The 21,790-nt window shown below is 45.9% G+C and overlaps 1 protein-coding gene across 1 annotated transcript in view; it reads left to right on the top strand.

Moving 5' to 3' along the window:
- The window catches only part of LOC105911853 (bromodomain adjacent to zinc finger domain protein 2B-like), a 44,121-nt gene extending 22,795 nt beyond the window's left edge, over positions 1 to 21,326 (top strand). Inside the window, 18 exon segments of the mRNA XM_031558961.2 lie at positions 456 to 596; positions 2,558 to 2,809; positions 3,562 to 3,791; positions 4,425 to 4,499; positions 8,256 to 8,484; positions 9,132 to 9,194; positions 9,746 to 9,890; positions 10,123 to 10,859; positions 10,861 to 11,055; positions 11,391 to 11,652; positions 12,034 to 12,189; positions 12,799 to 12,962; positions 13,187 to 13,497; positions 15,160 to 15,295; positions 15,467 to 15,613; positions 15,920 to 16,332; positions 16,545 to 16,688; positions 19,401 to 21,326. Of these exon segments, the coding sequence (XP_031414821.2) occupies positions 456 to 596; positions 2,558 to 2,809; positions 3,562 to 3,791; positions 4,425 to 4,499; positions 8,256 to 8,484; positions 9,132 to 9,194; positions 9,746 to 9,890; positions 10,123 to 10,859; positions 10,861 to 11,055; positions 11,391 to 11,652; positions 12,034 to 12,189; positions 12,799 to 12,962; positions 13,187 to 13,497; positions 15,160 to 15,295; positions 15,467 to 15,613; positions 15,920 to 16,332; positions 16,545 to 16,688; positions 19,401 to 19,557 (3,957 nt within the window). The 3' untranslated portion in view covers positions 19,558 to 21,326.
- The last annotated feature ends 464 nt before the right edge of the window (positions 21,327 to 21,790 follow it).

Below are 21,790 nucleotides of genomic sequence, written 5' to 3' on the forward strand. Positions count from 1 at the left end.
GTTGTTTAGTGTAGTCAATCTCTTAGCGTGTTGTTTTGGATGTGTACAACATCCTTTTTTACCAACTCTGGCAACCTATGTGTTGTGATGCACTTAGCTAGCTGTGAAGGTGTCCTCAGCACAACTCTATTAATGCACTGTATTGATTGTAGTGGATTGATGCGTGTTGGGTTGTGTTTCATTGTCAAGTCAAGTCAAGTCAAATGTATTTATGAAGCACATTTAAAAACAGCTCACGCTGACCAAAGTGCTGTACAATTAAATCACAATCACAATAAAATATCAAAACAAATAGAAAAACAGAAACAAAACTAGATCACAAAAAAAAATTAAAAATCAAATAGAAAAAAAGAAGCAACACACTCAACTAAGCAATTGTGTGCGCTGCTATGTGCTGCGGTGTGACGTGTCGATGCTGCGGTGTGACGTGTCGATGGTGCATGTGTGTGCCTCAGGAGCGCGAGCGCGTGCGCCAGGAGAAGCGCGACGAGAAGCGCCAGAAGCTGGAGAGGAAGATGGAGCTGCGGCGGCTGGAGATGGAGATCGCCCGCGAGATGAAGAAGCCCAACGAGGACATGTGCCTCGCCGACCACAAGGTGACTATGCGCTCACATACACACACACACACTCTCTCTCTATCTATCTTTATCTCTCTCTCTCTCTCTCTCTCTCTCTCACACACACACAAACACATGCGGAAATGTAAACACACAAATCTTATCTCATACACGAGGCCCAACATGGATTTTGTGTGTGTGTGTGTTGCAGACCACAACGTGACCACATCAATAGCCACACTTCCCATACCACATACATAAGCATACAAACGTGTGCAGGAAAACAAAAACAAAAACATTTTCACAAATGCATTTAGGAACAGTTATACACTCAGGACACTTGCTGGTACTTTAGGAAGATGAAGGCAGAGAGAGGTTGAGAAGCTGGCGAGGGCAGAGTAGATGTAAAGCAGTGACTGATGCATTAGTAATCTGTCAGACACCAAATCAGACGCAAATTCCTTGAGTGTACAAAAGAGGAGCTGACAAAAGAAGTGCACGGGAAGCGGACACTGTAGAGCCGAGGCCGTTGGAAACAGCATGGCTACCGTGGCTACCGTGGCCAATGGATTCCAAATCCTGTTCAGTGGATCCATGTCGCTTTGAGCCGGTGTGAAATCCTGTTTTGTTTACAGCTGTAGGCCAGGGTATCCGGGGGCCACGGTTTAGCATAGCTTGAGTTTGGGTCAGGAGTCATGCGAGGGCTTGGTCAGCGTCTGAGTTAGCGGAGTTAGCACCCCGAGAACTAAACAGGAAAATCTGATCGCGGAACAGTGAGGTGAAGTCAGGCAAGGCTAAGTCAGTTTAAGCCACATATTCCTCAGTCAGGGAGGCAGTGCTGTGATCAGTAGGCCACTGTGCTGTGTGTCTGCTGTAGGCACAGTTAGAGACTGATTTCCCTAAAAAGCAGAAAGCACTGAAGCGCAAAAAAATGTATGTTGCTCTCGGCTCCCCTTGGTGGCCAGAGACAGTATTGCATGTCCATTTGTGGAGGATTTCTGCAAGAGAAAGCTTTACGGATGTGAGGTCCCTGCACCCGAAATGGCATTCACACCAAATCCCACAGATCGATAAGTGCATTACGTGCTCAGTCTCACTGAAGGACAACACACACACACACACACACACACATACACACATACACATACACATACACATACACATACACATACACACACACACACACACACACACTCCCTCTCTCTCTAAGTAGAATACAAGGACATGGAACTTGTTGATATTTGGCTGTGCAAAACGCATTAGTCTTTGTGCCCACACAAGCTCTCCTGTCAACTGCAGACATGCACAATCAAGCCTACACACACACACACACACACACACACACACACACACACACACACACACACACACACACACACACACAAACAAACAAACACACACTCGAAGCCGCATCGATTTTCACACATTTTTTTTTAATTCCTGTATACCCTGTTGACAGAATATTGTTGATGATTGGTTTCACCAGACATACACACATACATTCAAACACACACACACTCTCATAAAAACATTAATCACCTGATGGGTGGCTTGTCTGTTATTGGCTTGTGTTTGTTGAGTCTGATGGTAAGTCTCAGTCTGGCATGCAAAACATAAGAATTGGGCCTTTGATCATCTGGAACCTCGAGGCCAGAAGCTGCTGACACTAAAGGGAATAAATTCCCATGCAGTAGATATTTACGGCTGATGGATGTCCAGTCTCCAATGCCTCTCAGAAATGATCACTGTTAACTAGTAATTAAGGATGGATTAATTAGTTTCACACCATTAAGTCTGTTGTAATTGGATAAACAATGATAAAGGATTTTTTTCCATTTGTCTTAACTCTCCTTCTTTGTCTCTCTCCCTGTCTCTCACCCCCCTCTTCTTTTCTTCTTTTCTCTATTTTCGACTATTCACTCTTTTTCTCTCTTTTCACTCTTTTTCTTCTCTACCCCCCCTTCCCCCCTCTCTCTCTCTCTGTGTATCTCTCCATTCAGCCCATGCCGGAGTTGTCCCGTATTCCCGGGCTGGTGTTGTCTGGTACTGTGTTCTCCAATTGCCTGATGGTGGTCCAGTTCCTGCGGGCGTTTGGCAAGGTGCTGGGCATGGACCCGGGGGAGGTGCCCACACTGGGCGTGCTGCAGGAGGGCCTCCTCAACCTGGGCAACAGCATGGGCCGCGTGCAGGACCTCCTGGTGCGCATGCTCTCCTCAGCCGTCAGCGACCCAGGCCTGCCCCCTGGGCATAAGGTGACTATATGCTCTCTCACACACACACACTCACACTCACACACACTTACACACATACAGACATGTTTTCTCCCTCTTCCGCTCTCTCTCTCTCACATGCACACACACACACACTGACTCTCTTTCTCTCTCTCTCTGTCTCTTTCTCTCTACACACACACACACACACACACAAAATATCAACACACAGGCACAACACACTTCACACACAAACACACACTCTCTGACTAATGTCTGCAGAGAGGCAGAGGGAGAGATGCAGATGCAGATCCCTCTCTCTCTCTCTCTCTCTCTCCATCTCTCTTTTCACATAGCACTTTGTCGGAGGGCAAACACAGTTCATGTCCTCGCCTCCTCCCTGCTCATCCACAAACTGCTAGTCACGCTCTCGCCTTCAACCACTCCTGTCTCTGCTGCTCTTTTTCTCTCCCTTTGCATCTCAGGGTTTCCTCATAAAGCCTCTCCAGTTCTTACATCTTGTGTGAAAAAAGAAGCACTGATTCATATTTTATCCACGGCCTTCTCAGTCACATTCGCATTTATTCAAATGTATTCATTCACCACACACTTTTACCCAAAGCAGCTGAAAGTACAGATATACATTTGCAATCAGTATGTGTTCTACCTGGGTATTAAAGCCATGATCTTGGTATGGTTAGTACCTTGCTCTACCAGTTGACTCACAAGAGCACTCTCTCTCTCTCTCTTTCTCGCTCTCTCATTCTCTTTTCCCTCCACCCCTCCTCTCCTAGTCTAAGACCATTCTGGGTGAGAACCTGACCGCGGTGGGCCTGAACCGGGACAACGTGTCCGAGGTGCTCCAGATGTATCTGGACGCGCACAGATGGCAGTCGGGCCCGGTCCTTTCGCAGCTGGCCGACAGCATGCGCACCAAGGCCTTCCAGGCGCACACGCCGGCCCAGAAGGTGTCTGTGCTGGCCTTCCTCATCAGCGAGCTGGCCTGCAGCAAGAGCGTGGTCAGGTAAAGCAGTGTGACAGTGCTATCATTTTGCTGGATGTATGCTGTTACTGGCTACAGTACTAGTATTTTGCTAGTGTTAATAAGCCAGTGTTCATATTGGAGTTTTGTTAAGATTATAGCAGGCTGCTGGCAATTTGAATGCTGCTTCACTTGCCTTAATTTGTGTTCATGTATCTGAGTGTATTTGTAGAAGAGAGTGAGTGTATTTGATTTTCATTTCCTTGTGTCATGTATGACACTATGCGTGTTTCATACTGAATACATGTATTTGGAGTTAAATGTCTTTCTTGGGTGCGTATCTTTGTGTGAGAGTGCGTATCTTTGTGTGAGAGTGTGTGTGTGTGTGTGTGTGTGTGTGTGTGTGTGTGTGTGTGTGTGTGTGTTCAGTGTGCCAGCTCGAGCTGCTGTGTTAAATATTCATCCTGAAATAAAGGTGTCTAAAGAGACAGGGCTGTGGCTAATTCATGCACTCTGCATTTTTAATGTCGGGGGTGTAAACACACTAACGTACGCACACACGCACACACACACACAGGTGTGTCACTGAGCTGTGCTTGAACATGTAATTGAGATCTGTCTGTGTGTGTGTGTGTGTGTGTGTGTGTGTGTGTGTGTGTGTGTATGTGAATACAGTGAGATTGACAAGAGCCTGGACCACATGACGGTCATGCGCAGGGATGAGCTGGCCATGGAGGTGAAACTGAAAAAGTGAGTATCTCTAGTCCCCTTAACACAAATCAAATCAAATCAAATCAAACTTTATTTGTACGGCGCATTTCATACAAGGAAGTAACACAATGCGCCTCACAGTAGGAAAGAAAAGGGGGGGGGGGTTACACTTGTATAAAACACACAGATTTTCAAGAGATAAATGAATAAAATAAAATAAACGTACTAACCGCACTGCCACCGTAAAGGACTACTCAGCACGGTCATCGTCAAACTAAGCTGCTGGGGGGGGGGGGGGGTTACAAACACTTGTAAAGAGACACAGATAAGTAAATAAATAAATAAATGTTACATTAATGTTAAATAAATACATTTACAAGTTACAAAACACTTATAAAAAGACACAGATTTTGCCAGAGATAAATGAACAGGAAATTACGTACTAACCGCCACTGGCACCATAAAGGACTGCTCAGCACAGTTATCGTCAAACTAAGAGACAGCTGCTGGGGGGGGGGGGGGGTACAAATACTTGAAAAGAGACAGAAATAAGTAAATAAATAAATGTTCCATAAATGTTAAATACATTTTACAGTGAGTGATAAGCTAGATCAAAGAGGTATGTCTTAAGTGCATGTTTAAAGGTTTCAACCGTTTCGGCCATTCTTAGGTATTCTGGCAGAGTGTTCCAAAGGTTGGGGGCATAGAAACTAAAAGCTGCTTCCCCATGTCTCTTTGTCCTGGCTTTTGGAACTGTTAGAAGTTCAGTGCCGGAGGACCTCAGGGATCTACTGGGTGTGTACCTTGAGAGCATGTCTGTTATATATTCAGGTGCATGACTATGGAGTGATTTATAGACTAGTTAGGAGAACCTTGAAATCTATTCTAAAACTAACAGGTAGCCAGTGCAGTGATTTTAATACTGGTGTGATGTGCGCTCTCCGTCTTGTTTTAGTGAGGACTCGCGCTGCTGCATTCTGTATTGTTTGTAGTTGACTAATGGCTTTTTTTGGTAGACCAGACAAAAGCGAGTTACAGTAGTCTAGCCTGCTCGTGATAAACGCGTGCATCAGTCTTTCGGTGTCAGCCTGAGCGAGAAACGGTTGCACCTTAGCAATGTTTCTTAAGTGATAAAAAGATGTTTTAATTATATTTTGATATGGGTTTCAAAATTGAGATCTGAGTCAAGTATGACGCCTAGGTTTCTGGCTTGGTGCTTGGTGTTAAGTGCTAGTGTTTTTAAGTGTGCAGTTAGTTTCTCTCTCTCGTTTTTTTCACCAATGACTAATACCTCTGTTTTATCTTGGTTTAGCTGGAGAAAGTTTTGTGACATCCATACATTTATATCAGAAATGCAATTTTACCAAACAATCAATAGAGCTGTAGTTGTGGGTGTTACAGAAATATAGAGCTGGGTGTCATCTGCATAGCTATGATAGTCGATGTTGTGCCTCCTAATTAACACTACCAAGGGGTAGCATGTATAGACTGAAAGTAAGGGCCCTAAAATGGATCCTTTGAGGGACCCCACAGGTCATACAAATGTTTTTTGAGCTGTGGTCTCGAGGGCGACAAAGTATTCCCGGCCAGTTAGATAGGTCCTAAACCAGTTTAGGACCGGACCAGTGAGGCCAACCCCAATTTTCAAGTCTATCAATAAGGATATTGTGAATCAACAAGTATCAAGGCTGCGCTCAGATCCAGAAGGGCCAAGACAGATAGTTTTTTGGAGTCAGCATTAATCCTGAGATCATTTTACAACCTTGACCTAATGCCGTTTCTGTGCTATGATTGGAGCGAAAACCAGATTGGAAGTGTCAAATGCACAGTTAGCATCTAGGAAATTATTTAACTGTTTAAAGACAATTTTTTCCAGGATTTTGCTTAGAAAGGAAGGTTAGAGATGGGTCTAAAATTGTTTAAACTGAAGAGTCTAAAATTGCTTTTCTTCAGGAGGGGTCTCACCAGGGCAGTTTTAAGTTCTGATGGGAAAAATACCTGTAAGCAGGGAACAGTTTATAATGGCTAGAATGTCCTTAGACACAGAGTCAAAGATGGTCTTAAAAAATTTGGTGGAAGGGATCAAGAGGGCATGTAGACGGCTTCAGTGTTGTGACACTATTTTGCTCAGCATTTCTATATCAGCCAGTGCAAAAAAGCTCATACTGTTACAGCATGGTGGAAGGGGATCAGAAAACAAGACATTTGGAATTTCTTGAGCAATATTTTTTCCTAATGTTCGTTATCTTATCTTCTGAAGAATGCTGCAAATTCCTCACATTTGGAGGTGGAAAAGAGACTATCATCTACTTTAGGTGCAGGATTTATAAGGCTGTCTATTGTTGAAAAGAGGACCCTGGAATTGTTAGAATTTATAGATATCAAATTAGAGAAATGATCCTTCCTAGCATTTCTTTATTGCTTTATTAAAGACTGAAAGTTTATCCTTAAAGATATCAAGGTGGACCTGTAGCTTTGGTCTTTCTCCATGTACGCTCAGACCTTCTGCAGGATCTCTTAAGTTTAATAATTTCCTCATTTCTCCATGGAGCTTTTTGTTTGGCTAAAACCTTTTTTTGTTTTCAATGGTGCTACAGAGTCAAGTGCTGTCCTTAATTTTGTATTTAGAGTAGTTACTAGATCATTAACACATGATGGCCCCGTATCTGGGTTTTTTGCACTAGTTATGTTCATCATTACTTTGAAATTCTCAGCTGCTGCAGAGGTTAAGATAGCGTTTCTTAATAAACATTCGAGCACTATTTCTAACTTTTAGGTACCAGTGCTGTAAAGAAAATACAAAAGTGGTCAGAAAGAGCAAGGTCACAGATAGACGATATAACAGTTGTAAAGACCCTTTGTAATAACTAGATCAAGGGTGTGGCCACGGTCTGTGAGTGGGTTCAGTTGATGTGTTTGTTGTAAAGTCCATGGAATTCAAGAGATTTCATAAAATCCCGGGCCTTTGAGTCGTTCCCATTATCAAACATGTATGTTAAAATCACCAGTGATAATAATCTTATCGTAGTTTGTGTGTATAATGAGAGTAGTTCTGAAAAGTCTGTTAGAAAAGTGGGACATTGCTTGGGTGGCCTATACACAGTTACTGTCAGAACAGGAGGCTGGCACTTTAGAACTATGGCATGATATTCAAATGAGGCAAAATCAATCGAAGGAGATGCTCCTGCAGCACAGGGCATCCGTGGTTATGGTGGCTGTCCGCCCCTTTTTTAACCTGTTCTAATGGACTGAAAAAAGCTATAATTGGCGAGGGGATGCTTCAATAAGAGCTGCAAGACCCATTTTTGTTTAAGCCAGGTTTCTGTTAAAAACATACAGTCCTAATTTACGTTCACATATAAGATCGTTAATGAGAAATGTTTTTCCCTGATAGTGACCTAATATTTAGTATTGCCATTGAAATATTTTCTGGATTATAGTGGCTCACAGGAAGGAGGAATATGCCGGGGTATAGATAGAATATTTGCTGGGCTTCTATTGTTTCTATTGTATCTATGGCCTTTGTTTTTAACTGTGCGTTGGGTAGAGATTAAAACTGGAATAGGATTATAGGCGCATGCCATAATATTATATGAAGCAGCCTGTTCTGAGGTAGTGGTGTCATACACACACACGCTCAATATGAATATTCACACATCATCATCGCCTCATCACACCGCCCCCCCCCCACACACTCCCAGAATTACATACGTTATTCTGTAGACCTGGTCAAGTATTTTTACCTTTATGTAGCTGTGTGTGTTACTTCATGTGTGTGTGTATGTTCTTATTCAGGCTGAAAATTATCCACGCTAAGCGCACAGGCAAGCGTGAGGTCAGTCTTGGGGGGGAGGAGCCTCCATCGACAGGCACGCCCACTCCAGGAATCAAACGCAAGAGGAAGGGCGGAGACAGCGAGGACGAGGATGACGAAGACGAGGAGAGCGACGAGGCCGGAGACGATGACGAGGAGGACGAAGAGGAGGAGGTGAAGAAAGGGAAGAAGGTGGAGACCTGTGACGAGGTAAGGAGACCCCATGGACACCTGCTGTGAGATGGAGTAAACCACGGCGTTACTCACGCTACACTCACTTCTGTCCTAACACTCACTCAAGACTCCACAATGACACACTCAACACATGCACACAAACACACTTCCTCACCACACAAGACAAGTGGAGAGGATTTTTGTGTTTTAAAGGTCTGTTTTTCATTTTTACACAAATTTCAGAAAGATAACACTCTAGTTTGAGGACTGCGACCTTTGGGCATGTAGACATGTCCCCTTCCTCACACTTAGCCGGACTCTCCTAGCATACGCCTGTTTCGACAGTCATTGCTTAGCTGGCCTGCCATCGCTGTATCGGGACGCAGACCACAGAGATCCCCAGCCTTGTGTCTCGTCAATGGGGAGCGTGTCGGGGATTGTCAGGGTAAACAGAGTGTGGCTCTGGCTACAGCAGTAAGACCAGGAACAGTGGGCTTGTGGGCTTATCGTCAGATCAGCCTAGATCACTGTCACAATCCTCTCAAGGATGGCAGGCCTGATACAGTTTGGGCTTCCCAAGGGTTGTTAAATGATTAAGCGTGTGTGTTTGTGTTTGTGTGTGCGTATGTGTGTGTGTATTTTGTGTGTGTGTGTGTGTGTGTGTGCGTCCGTGTGTGTTACAGGATGACACAGACCAGGCAACCAGTGTGGAGGAGCTGGAGAAGCAGATCGAGAAGCTGGCGAAGGTAAACACACAGATGGGCTGCCTCCACACACACTCCACAGGGGGCCGGACTGCCAGCGAACATAAAGTTAAACACACACGAGGATACGCACTTATGAGCACACTCGAATGACACACACATCGATGCACACACACACACACACACACATACATACATACACACACACACACACACACACACACACACACACCCACACTCAAACACACAAAGCATATGCATACTGTAATCATAGAGGCATGCAAGCCTGCTAAATGCCTGTACACACACACACACACACACACCACACACACACACACACACACACAAAGCATATGCATACTGTAATCATAGAGGCATGCAAGCCTGCAAAATGCCTGTACACACACACACACAGACACTTGCCAATACAGTAAACATAATCACAGACAAATGCAGCACATATACAGGGGCATGTACACAATTTTATGTTTTTGCACAGATAAGTGTGAGCACTCACACACACACACCACTCCACTACACACACACACACACACCACACACTGACACTGTCTTTGTGTGCGTGTCCACTGCAGCAGCAGAACCAGATCAGGAAGAAGCTGTTTGAGGCGTCTCACTCCCTGCGCTCCATGATGTATGGCCAGGACCGCTACCGCCGGCGCTACTGGGTGCTGCCGCAGTGCGGGGGTGTCTACGTGGAGGCGCTGGAGAGTGGAGAGGGTAAGCACTGATGGCCACATACACACACACACAGAGACACTCTCTCACACACACACATTCTGCGTGTGTGCGTGCATGTAGGTGTTTTATTTGCTTAAGGATGACTAACGTTGATTTGAGTAGTCTCTTCTGTGTGTGTATGCATTTTTGTTGTTGTCTGGTGTTTGGGGCTGTGATTTGTGTTAGTGTGTGTTTCTGGCCTCGACCGACCGTGTGTGTTTTTCTCCCTCAGGCCCAGAGGAGCTGGAGAAGGAGCGCGAACGCCTGCAGAGCTTCCAGGCCCTGCAGATCAAAGAGGAGGCACCTGAAGAGCCCCAGCAGTCGGAGCTGCAGCAGGAGCAGGAAGAGGAGGAGGCGTTGCCCCTCGTTGACCCAGTGGAGGTCAAGGAGGAGGTGCCAGACGAGGAGGAGGAGGCGGAGGCGATGGAGGATGACGATGGGGAAGAGGAGGTGAAGGAGGAGAAGCCAGCCGTAGAGGGAGCGGAGGAGGCCATACCGAGCCCCAAGGAGGGCAGTGAGCTGAGCAGCCCCCCCACCGAGGAGCGACCGCCAACCCCCAGCGCTCTTCCCACTCATCCCTCCTCCCCGGCCAAACCGGAAACCCTCCCCGAGGAGCAGCTCCCCGAGGCCCCACCACAGGCTGCTGATGGATCCCCCCATCACTCAGTGCTTCCCAATGGCTGCCTGCACGGTCTCTCCACGACAATAACTGCCCCCTCCCCTCCGGACGCCTCCCTGGACCAGCAGCAGCCGCCCTTACCCAGCAGCCCCGGGGTGCCCCCAGCCCTGACACCCGCCGCGCCATCCCTACTGGTCCTGCCACCGCTGCTCGCCGGAGCCTGCCCGGGAGGACCGCAGCAGTCCCAGCAGCCTTTGCTGCTGCCCAGCGACCAGCTCTTGAGGGTGCTGACGGAGAGAGGAGGCCACTGGTTTAGCTTGTTGCCGCGGGCGCCCTGTGATGACGGCTCCCTCACTACGCCCCCACCCGGGGCCCCGCGTATCTGCCACTGCTGACCCCTCGGCCACCAGCGCTGCTGCGGCCCCCCCCACGGCCCCCGATCAGCCCAAATCACCCCCATCCTGCTCACCCAATCCACACCCGGCGAGCCCACTACATTCCATCACCACACCAGCTGCCAGCAGCTTCCCCATTTCACCACTGCAGGTGAGTACCATACACATCCTATGTATATATGCACACACACACACATACACACACACACACACACTCACACACTCACACACACACACATACACACACACACACACACACACACACACAGTTAATTGGTTTTGTTCTAATGCTTCAACCCATGCTGAAATAGAACACATGCTACCCTTACGATATTAAGCTCACCTTCAACCATTCCAAGAGGATCCAATGCTGGCTTTTGGCCATAGACATAATGACTTCTTTGAGAAGATCAGTGGCTCTAGCACAGTCAAACACATGTGTGTATGTGTGTGTTATATATGTACATTATTTCTCTCCCCTCCCAGGGGAAGCCTGGCATGGCCCTCCCCATATGTGGCTGGTCAGGAGGGCTGGCGACTCCCCAGCTGCCCCTCTGCAGCAGCCCGCTGCCCCACTACCCCTCTGGAGAGGGCAGCGCCAGCCCCATGCTGCCCCCCAGCGTCAGCACCAGTATGAGCGGCTCCCCCGCCCCCCACGGAGACAAGCCCCCCGGGGCCGACTCGCCCGTGCCCATCCTGGAGCTGACCCGGCCGCAGGACCACCCCACGCCACAGCCCATCCCAGAGGGTAAGAGACAGCAGGAGGGAGAGAACGCAAAGAGCGAGTAGAAAGGGAGAAACAGAGGCAGATAACACACAAGCAGAAATGAATGGACGCATGTAGAGGAATGGGAAAGGGCCATGATGAAGGGATGAATAGAGGGACAGAGAGAGAGAGGCCCATTGCCACTTAACTTGCATCCCCAATGTGAGGCGTTATCAGAAGAAATACCTCTTTTGAATTCCAGTTGTTCATGATTGTCATGAAAACTGTCTACTGTGATCTGTCACGTTTACATTCCATTTACTGTGGAATTCTGCTACTTTTTAAAGGAGAGTTGATATTCAGAATGATATTCTGCGCGATGTGTTTCAGTGCTTTGTGTGTAAACATATTGCATGTGTGCAGACATGATGCTGGGCTGGTGGAAGCTGTCGGACATGGAGGAGCTGAGGGCCCTGATGGAGAGCATGCACAGCCGCGGCATCCGGGAGAAGAGCCTGCAGAAACAACTCCAGAAGAGCATGGAGCTCATCGCACTGACCTGCAACAAGAACAAAGAAGGTCAGGACACACACGAACACACACACACACACACACACACACACACACACACACACACACACACACACACACACACACACACACACACACATACAGAGAAACACACACACTCACTCACTCAGGCGTTCTCTCTGACAAACACATACACATGCATATATTCACATTCGCACCAGCAAGGAATGGAACATAGAGGCTGGAGTTCTTTTATGACTGAAAATTGACTTTTTGTAAATCAGAAAGGTAATCAAATCATAAAATCTATCTTCTATCTTATATCTTCTATAAAAAATAATAATAATCTTAACTTCGTTTCTCTTTAATAGCTCTATATCTATTCTATCTACGGTATATAATGCATGAAAGTCTCATCTCATGAAAATCTATCACTATGAAAGTCTTTCAGCTGACAGATAACACTATGAAGGAAGATTGAATGGCCATGTCAGGCCATCCCTCTGTTTTACTGATAACCAGTCTCATATTTAGTGGCGAAAGGCCTCGGTTAATAGCCATCACCCTTTCATCCCTCTATATCATATCCCTCCCTGTCTGTATGAAATTGATTGATTGATTGATTGATTGATTGATTGATTGATTGGTGGATTGCAGTGGCGGTGATGGAGGTGGCGGTGCCGGACGACGAGGGCCAGGTGTCCGAGGAGGTGGTGCAGATGTGGTGTGTGGAGGAGCAGGCCATGGAGACGGACATCGCCCTGCTGCAGCAGGTGGAGGAGCTGGAGAAGAAGGTCACCGCCGCCAGCCTACAGGTCAAGGTGAACACACCTACACACATGCACACAAACACACACACACCTACACACATGCACACACACACACACACACACACCTACACACATGCACACTGTCAGACGCGTTCACACACACCTACACACACACACACACATCTGTTGTATCCTGAGACGGCTTGTATCCTGACGACTCATCCCGTCTTGTCTTCTCTTCCTTTGTCTCTCTCTCCCTCTCTCTCCGTGCGCAGGGCTGGATGTTTCCGGAGCCCCAGTCGGAGCGTGAGGACTTGGTGTACTACGAGCACAAGATCCCCACACCAGCGGCACCCCCTGAGGGCGGACGTGGAAACAGCAGCAGCGGATCCGATCGCGGAACGCTCCAGCGCCACCTGGACAACCCGCTGGACATCGCCGTGATGCGGCTGGCCGACCTGGAGAGCCACATCGAACGAAGGTACCTGCAGAGCCCGCTGGGCAGTACCATCCAGATCAAGCTGGATAACGTGGGCACGGTCACGGTGCCCGGCCCCTCACTTTCCACGGGCGCTCGCGGGGAAGGGTAGGTCATCCGTCCCGTCCGTCTGTCCGTCCCTCCGTCCTCCCTGCAGTCCGTCTCCATCTGTCCGTGTGTTGCTCATGCTCATCTCCCTCCTCCTCCTCCTCCTCCTCCTCTTCTGCTGCTGCCGCTGGCGTCAGTCACGGCCGGAGTGCAGCTCTCTCTCCCCGACAGCCGCTGCTGCTTGTGTTGAGGGGATGCAAGCACCGCTGCTTGAGGGCTTCGGTTTCCTGTATCCTCCTTTTATGTTGGAGTGTGTTCTTTTTTATAAGTTGCCCGCAACAAAATTGTGCATGCCCCCCCCACCCCCCACCCCACCCCTCCACCCCTTTGCACTCTTTCGTTGTCTCCCTCTGCCTCTCCCCGGATGGGATGTCAGCACAGCAGTCTTTGGTGATGGTGATGGGGCCGAGTTCAGGGTATCTAGTAGGATCCTTTTCTGCCAGTCTGGCTGTTAGATTTTCTTTCGTTAAAAAAAAAAAAACGAGTATGTCTAATCACTACTGTATTTGCTGTCCAAAATATCCATGAAAGAAGAACATGTTAACACTTCAAGCGACACGGAATTCTCTAATCTCATCATATAAATCAGCTAGTAATTTATCAGCCAATTGTTTTTTATTCAGTAGATTTAGTTTCTGTTAACTCCTGCATAAAGTTTAATTTGTCACTGCACATATCTGCCATTTTCTATAATTACTGTAAATGCCCAATTTAATTGACTATTTAATTGACTTTTTAATTACTGGTTATAAAATGTGTCAGTATAGTCTATGGAGCACATGGTGACTAGATTGTGGAAGAGTAAATCACCTGTATATGTGTGGGAGTAGTTAGTGGCTGCCAAGACATGATATAAGGATATAAGGTCTAAATGCTAAGCACCTACATGTAGATCAGCTACATATAAGCTGTATCAAAACGTATGTTTTGATACAAACGTTAATCACAGTTTCACTGTTACCATGTCCTATTTGACCAGCTGCAGGAAAGTTGAGTGTTTTGTTGTATAGTTTTTAGGTAAAAAAAAAAACAACAGGATCCTTAAATAATCCAGCCAATGGAAGCCAAGAAGCCCTCTCTATGCTTTAATGTTGAACGCAGGGTGGCGCTGTTGTGTTTGGTGCCTTTTCACTTTATGTGTTTTCCTTTGAGTGCATCACTCCCGCTGCGGCTGGCTGCCTTAGTCCGTCTGCGGAGCGTTTGGGGGCGCCTGCGCGGACTTCCCGTCTTCGAGGGTTTTTGTTGCCTCTGCATGGTGTGTCGAGTCGTCATCCATGACGACGGCCGGCATAAATGTTCCCAACACTTCACCCATTTTTGTGTGCGCCAGCTTCTGGAGTTCGGCGTAGCATGCGTCACCAGTAGTTTGATGTCTGTGTGTTTCATGTGTGTATGTGACCGAACGGCACCTTCGTCCCGTGCAGACAGGCTCTGGGGATGTTTCCTTGTGAGGGGTTCCACTTAATTGTTTCAACACTGTACCTTTTGTCTCTATGCTTGTGTGACAATTCTCCTGGGATTAGATAGATATTTATTATTACACTTTTATCATACTGTTTTTAGGTGTAAGGCGTTGGAGTTTTTCTCTAATCCTGCCACACATCTCTGTGTGTGTGTGTGAATGTGTGTGTGTGTGTGTGTGTGTGTGTTTGTTGTCTGTAGGAGCGAGGAGGAGGTTGCTCCGGGGCTGAAGATGTGGAGGAAGGCCCTGACTGAGGTGAGGAGCTCCTCCCAGCTGGCCATGTGCCTGCAGCAGCTGCAGAAGTCCATCGCCTGGGAGAGGTCCATCATGAAAGTGGTAAGTTAAGTGTGTGTGTGTGTGTGTGTGTGTGTGTGTGTGTGTGTGTGAGAGAGCGAGAGAGATAGAAAGTGTGATGTGTGTGACATCATGACCATTTTATTTTATTTATGGCATTGTTATTAAATATTGTAGTTTAATTAGTAATCTGGTGTTTGTGTGTGTGTGCAGTACTGTCAGATCTGCAGGAAGGGGGATAATGAGGACCTATTGTTGCTGTGTGACGGCTGTGACAAGGGCTGCCACACCTACTGCCACAAGCCCAAGATTTTCACCATCCCCGAGGGAGACTGGTACTGCCCATCCTGCATCACCAAGGTAACACACACACACACACACACACACACTAACACAAGCACTCAAACACACACACACACAAACACACACTTTCATTTCTGGTTCAGGAAATTAAAGGGGGATCAGACTTGTAGGGCAAAACCAGAAGGGTTTTTACTCCACCTAGACTGCAGAGCTATATGCTGATGTAGCCCAAAGATATTGGGATAACTGGCTTTGTTGGTTGTACAACAGAGCACCAGCCTGTACTGAAGTTCACTGAAAAAAAAGACTGAAAAGAGCTGTGATTGTAATATCTCTGTTTTTCTCCCTCTGCCTCTGTCTCAGGCCAGCACCCAGTCTCCCAATAAGAATAAAAAACCTCAGACCAAGTCGCCAGCCTCAGCAAGGAGGGGCAACGAAGCAGCGAAACGCAACAGGAAGCAACCAGAGCCCGCAGAGGTGGAGCCTGCTGCTGCTGCTGCTGCTGCTGCTGCTGCTACTGCTACTGCTGCTGCTGCTGCTGCTGCTGATGGTGCTACTGGTGGTGCTGTTGGTGGTGCTGCTGGTGCTGCTGCTGGTGCCACAGGGGCCATGGGGCCACCGGCAGGGGCCACAGCTGGCCCCAGCACTCCACCCAAAAAGGGGGCCAAGGACACCAAGAAGAGCACCCCACCTCCGGCTGCCAAACAGGACAGCCCGGTGTGTGTAAAGCGCGCCAAGACGGCCAAGGACAACAACAGAGACCTGGGCTTGTGCAGGTGTGTAGTAGAGAGTCATGGTGTGAATGACAAAAACATCATCCACCTGCTGATTGCTGAAGAAATCACCCATTCAGGGACAAAGGATTGCTAATTGGTGTGTCTATGACCTCCTCACCTGCGCGCGTGTGTGTGTGTGTGTGTGTGTGTGTGTGTGTGTGTGTGTGTGTGTGTGTGTGTGTGTGTGTGTGTGTGTGTGTGTGTGTGTGCAGGGTGTTGCTGGCGGAGCTGGAGAACCACCAGGACGCCTGGCCCTTCCTGACGCCCGTCAATCTGAAATCTGTCTCCGGCTACCGCAAGGTCATCAAGAAGCCCATGGACTTTTCCACCATCCGTGAGAAGCTCGTTAGCAGCCAGTGAGTGTTGTGATTCCTCTCACGCACACATTAGCAGCTCATTAGCAAATAATGAGTGTTCAGTCTCACACTCACACACTTACACTGAAATAGTTGTTTGCTATACTGCCCGGCTGAAAATTCACCAGGTTCTTTTTTATAAATACTTAAACAACCTCATTCATACACACAGAAGCTGAATGATATATACTATTAAGCCCTATTAACTAGCAGGAATCAAACCACCCCAAAACAAAAATGTTTTAGCCTTTATCTGCTCAATCATACCACACATATAAGACTTGATTGACAGTGCAGCACAAAATGAATAATCCATCCGAATTCGATACAATAATATACAATATATTCTATAGTCCATAGTATAGGAAATCATTTCTACAGACACTCTGCTGTCTCTCTCTTTCTTTTAAAACAGCACGGGTGGGGGTCATGGGTGACGTCTTGCACGAGAGTGAGCAGTTAATGACAATGTTCTTTTTGGCTTAGTTCTCCTTTTAAGTTGGAAATGTGTTAGGAGTTGCTCTGTGTGCAGCTATCAGGTCCACTCTCTACATTTACATTTACATTTAGTCATTTAGCAGACGCTTTTATCCAAAGCGACTTACATATGTGCGACTTACAATGTACACTCTACCTTCCTCGCAAGCATGTCACCAGCTGTGTGTGTCTTCCTTCATCCATCCTTTGACCAATGAAAATGACCTGCTTCCAGTGCCGCCGCTCCCATAACGCACACTACGCGCTGTGCGTAGGGCACCAACTCCTGTGGGGGCACCAAAAAATAGGCAACTGAAAAATCATCATAGTTATAATAATTATAATGCCGATATTATTTCAGTATAGAAATATTAGGGACCTTTTAGGCATGTATATCACAAAACAGGCAGAACAAGAGATATATTTAATTGCTTTAAAAGTTACGCTGGTGCCCCCCCCCCCCCCCCCCCCCACACTCAACTTCCCAAGCTTGCCGTGGGTGCCCTTTCCTATCTCAGTGGCCTGACGAACTTTGACAGTAGGCTAGGTCAGCTTTTCGAAAATGGCCTCAAAAAGACAACAGGAGTCAGGGGCAGACAAAAGAAAGAGAAATAAACTGCGAGATGATGCCCGTGCATCACTTTCAGGTAAGTCCATGTGTAATCATTGTTAAATACGGGAAATGTGCTGCTAATTTAATGGTTAGCCTATGCATACACCTCGAACTAGCTGACGTTATTGCTAATGTTAGCACACTCAAATATGTTATATGTTAGGTGCAAGTAGGGTTGCCAACCGTCCCGAATTGTCCGGGACATCCCGAAATATTATGGGTGATTTTGATTTGTCCCGTCAGGGACAGCTCCAGTCCCGTATTCCAATCACAGCCTTTTTTATTTGTATCCGTGAAAAGAGAAAAATATAACAGTTAAGTGTAATCTGTGCCCTGGAGACAAGCGCCTCTCAACTGCACTTGACTCCACAAGCATTTGTTACGCCAACACGAACAGGTGAAACTTGTAGCGAGAAATCATCATGCCTCGACTGAAGGACAGACTGCCCCAACTCAAATAGAGTATCTTAAATCAAATTAAATTGGAAGCTTGCACATTGACTACTGGTTGTTTTCATATTTCATATCAGCATTCTTTACACATAATGAACTGGTGTTAATATGTGTGAATATGAACTCATGAATATGAATTCGTTCATACGAAGTGTCACAGGCACCCATTATAATTGTAGAAGTTAAATCGAGGAGACTATAACATTAGCTAGATAACTAGCTATCATTTCATGCAAACGGAAATCTTCCATTTAAATCGTTTGTTATTAAAAGTTTCCTTAGCTAGCTAACCATAGCCTTAGCTAGATAACCATAGCAACCAGGAATTACAACTTTAGCTGCAAAGTTATGGATCTGGCAAGAGGTAAATAGCGCCCCCCCTTGACCCATCTAAAACAATGTTAAAACTATGGCCAGGCAGTGAACTGCAACCAGTCTGAGTTACATTGGATGTTGAGACAGAGGCCCTGTTCGAAATGGGTTAAAATGCTGATTACAGATTAACGAATGACGTTCTGACTCTGATTCTGATCGGAGCGCGGGCCCCAAATTGGGCAGCCTTGGTCTAATGCTATTTCAAGAAAACAACATGAAATTTGAGAGAAACTTGTAATAATTGTCATGACTATTACTATGAACAATACATCCAAGCAAGTACAGTAGTGGTTTGCCAAAATGAAATTAATAGGTTTATGGTATGGCTAATGAAACCTTGCGATTTTCATTATTGTTGGTCAGCTGTTGGCGCGCGCGCACACCTGGAAGAAAGTGTCCCTCACTTGGGGTTGAGGAAGTTGTTCTTTTTCGTTTTAATAAAATGTTAAACTGGCAGAAACAAACTTTTTTTCTCGGGGGGGGGGGGGGGGGGGCATCATAAAGGACTTATGCTTAGGGCACCAAAATGGCTAGCAGCGGCACTGCCTGCTTCCATATGATTCCATCCTGCATCCATCCTTTGACCAATGAAAATGACCTGCTTCCATATGATTCCATCCTTCATCCATCCTTTGACCAATGAAAATGACCTGCTTCCATATGATTCTATCCTGCATCCATCCTTTGACCAATGAAAATGACCTGCTTCCATATGATTCTATCCTTCATCCATCCTTTGACCAATGCTTAAGCCCCACTAACTCTGTCTCATGGGCTCCTTCTCTGTCCTCCAGGTATCAGAATCTGGAGACGTTCATCATCGACGTGAACCTGGTGTTTGAGAACTGCGAGAAGTTCAACGAGGACAACTCGGACATCGGTCGGGCCGGGCACAACATGAGGAAGTTCTTCGAGAAGCGCTGGACAGAGCTGCTGAAGCAGACGAACTAAGACACCTCACTCTCTCTCCCTCTCTGTCTCTCTTTTCCTCTATCTCCCTCTCTCTCTCTCTCTCTCTCTCTCTCTCTCTCTCTCTCTCTCTCTCTCTCGCTCTCTCGCTCTCTCTTTCTTTCACACTCTTTCTCCACACCAACCTCCATCTCTCTCCCTGTGTGTTGCCCAGTCAGCTCTTCACTCTTTTGGCAGTGGACATTTCAGAAACACTTGACTTCACAAACTTCTCCGTCAGGACGGAGGGACGGAGAAGTTTGATCACTGCTGTCGCTCCGGAGCCCTTGGGGAAACGTTCTCTCGACCAGGCCTGGCTTCTCTGTCCCCATAAACCACTCGTTTGGATCGCTCACACACACTCATACCCAAAGAGGCCCTGACTAGTAGGGGGGGAGGGTCTTCGTGCAATACCATTTCCTTAAAAGACAGAAAAAAAGGAAGAACATGGCACTGAAACTACAACCATCAGAGCTGTAACTAGATAAAACACTTTCCACTACCTGTAAATATATTTTTTAAGAACTTTATGGTTAATATTAATAGTGAATGTATTTAATTTTGTATTATTAATTATTTATGAAAGTAAATAAATAAAAAGCGGAAAAAAAAATACAAATTCAAAATAAGGTCCAGTCTTCATTTTCTATGAAAAGGAAGAAACGGCAAAAACAAAACAAAACTAAAAACTGCTTTAAAAAAAACTTCTGGAATGTTTATTTGTTTTTTGTGTGTTCTGTTGTTTTTTTTTTCTCTCTTCTCCAAATATGAAAATCAAATCAAGAAAAAAAAAAAAAAAAAAAATCACCAGAAAAACAAGGAATCTGTTTACACTGATCTTCATGCCAGAGGACATATGGAGTATTCAAAACAGCTCGACTGTAGAAACTACATCTCTCTCTCTCTCTCTCTCTCTCTCTCTCTCTCTCTCTCTCTCTCTTACTCGCTCTCTCTCTGGCAGTGACCGCCCTCATGTATATAACTGTCTAGTAATGTCAATATTCAGTCTGGGAATGATGATGTGTACATATTGTTTCAGACATCAGATATGGTTTATTGCCTTAGGAACGATTGTAGCATTCTCCTTATGTTAAGTCTTAAAAACAAAAGGAAAAAAATAGTGATGGAACATATATTGGTTGTACAATTCTGCGCATACATATCCACTGCGAACACTGTGGTCTCCTTAAAACTTGGTAGTGCCTGCCCTGAACAGATAGGGGTGTAGGAAAATATTTTTATTTTCATTTTTTGTAACATTATTATTATTGTTATTATTATTACTGTTATTTTTTAATATATCGAACACACCCACTTAAATGGACATACTGTATTCATATCTATCTGTGTGGAAAAAAAAGAAATGTCAGGAGTATTTTTTCAGTGATGCCCCCCATCCCTCTATCTGCCTTGCCACAGAAAGGAGAACAGCATCTGTGACCACTGTGTTGTGAGTCTCTATCTTTCTTTCATTCTCTCTCTCTCTCTGTTCCTTTCTTTTACTTTCTTTCTTTCTCTTTCTCTCGCTCTCTCTCTCTATCTCTCTCTCTCTGTGTTGTGGCCTACTGGAGGCAGCTAGAACAGTTTTATTTTGTACCCAAGTCAAAGTACTTGAAGTAATTTTATTTAAAGAAAAGATATTGTGGGACATGAAAAAAACACACAAACGATAATTGTAGTGTTCTTTTTGTAGGAGCATTATTTTTCACTAGTATGTGTGTGAGTGTGTGGATGTGTGTGGCACGGGCCTATTAAAGGATGTTTTTAAACCAGGCAGTGTTTGTGTGCTCTTGTGTGTCAGGTTCTTGTGATGGTAATTGTGTTTTTTTTAATTGGGAGTTGTCACATTTTATAACTCCCCTGCTGAGCTCTACTGTAAAAACACCAATCTGTTGTGGCCAAAAGAAGCATAGATGAACAATATTCTGCAGATAAAACCTACATATTAGGTGTTAATATAAACATGGGATAACGAGGGGGAAAAGTGAGTTCATGGTTAAATGTATAATTAACCTGGACACCACTACAATGCATCATTTGAAATATTATACTGCCACCTGCTGGCGTCATAACGTGTGAACTATGCATGAGTGAAAATCGGAGCCTCTTGTTGAACTGATTTTTTTTTGTTAGCAATAGCACATAGAATAGTGGGGGTGTATGCTTGCTTGCAAATAAATGAAAAACTTCCCCAGCTTCATTCTCTTACAACTCTCAAAACCTGATCATCTGTCAT

This window comes from Clupea harengus, chromosome 21 (genome assembly GCF_900700415.2).
Source record: "Clupea harengus chromosome 21, Ch_v2.0.2, whole genome shotgun sequence".
Lineage (NCBI taxonomy): Eukaryota > Metazoa > Chordata > Actinopteri > Clupeiformes > Clupeidae > Clupea > Clupea harengus.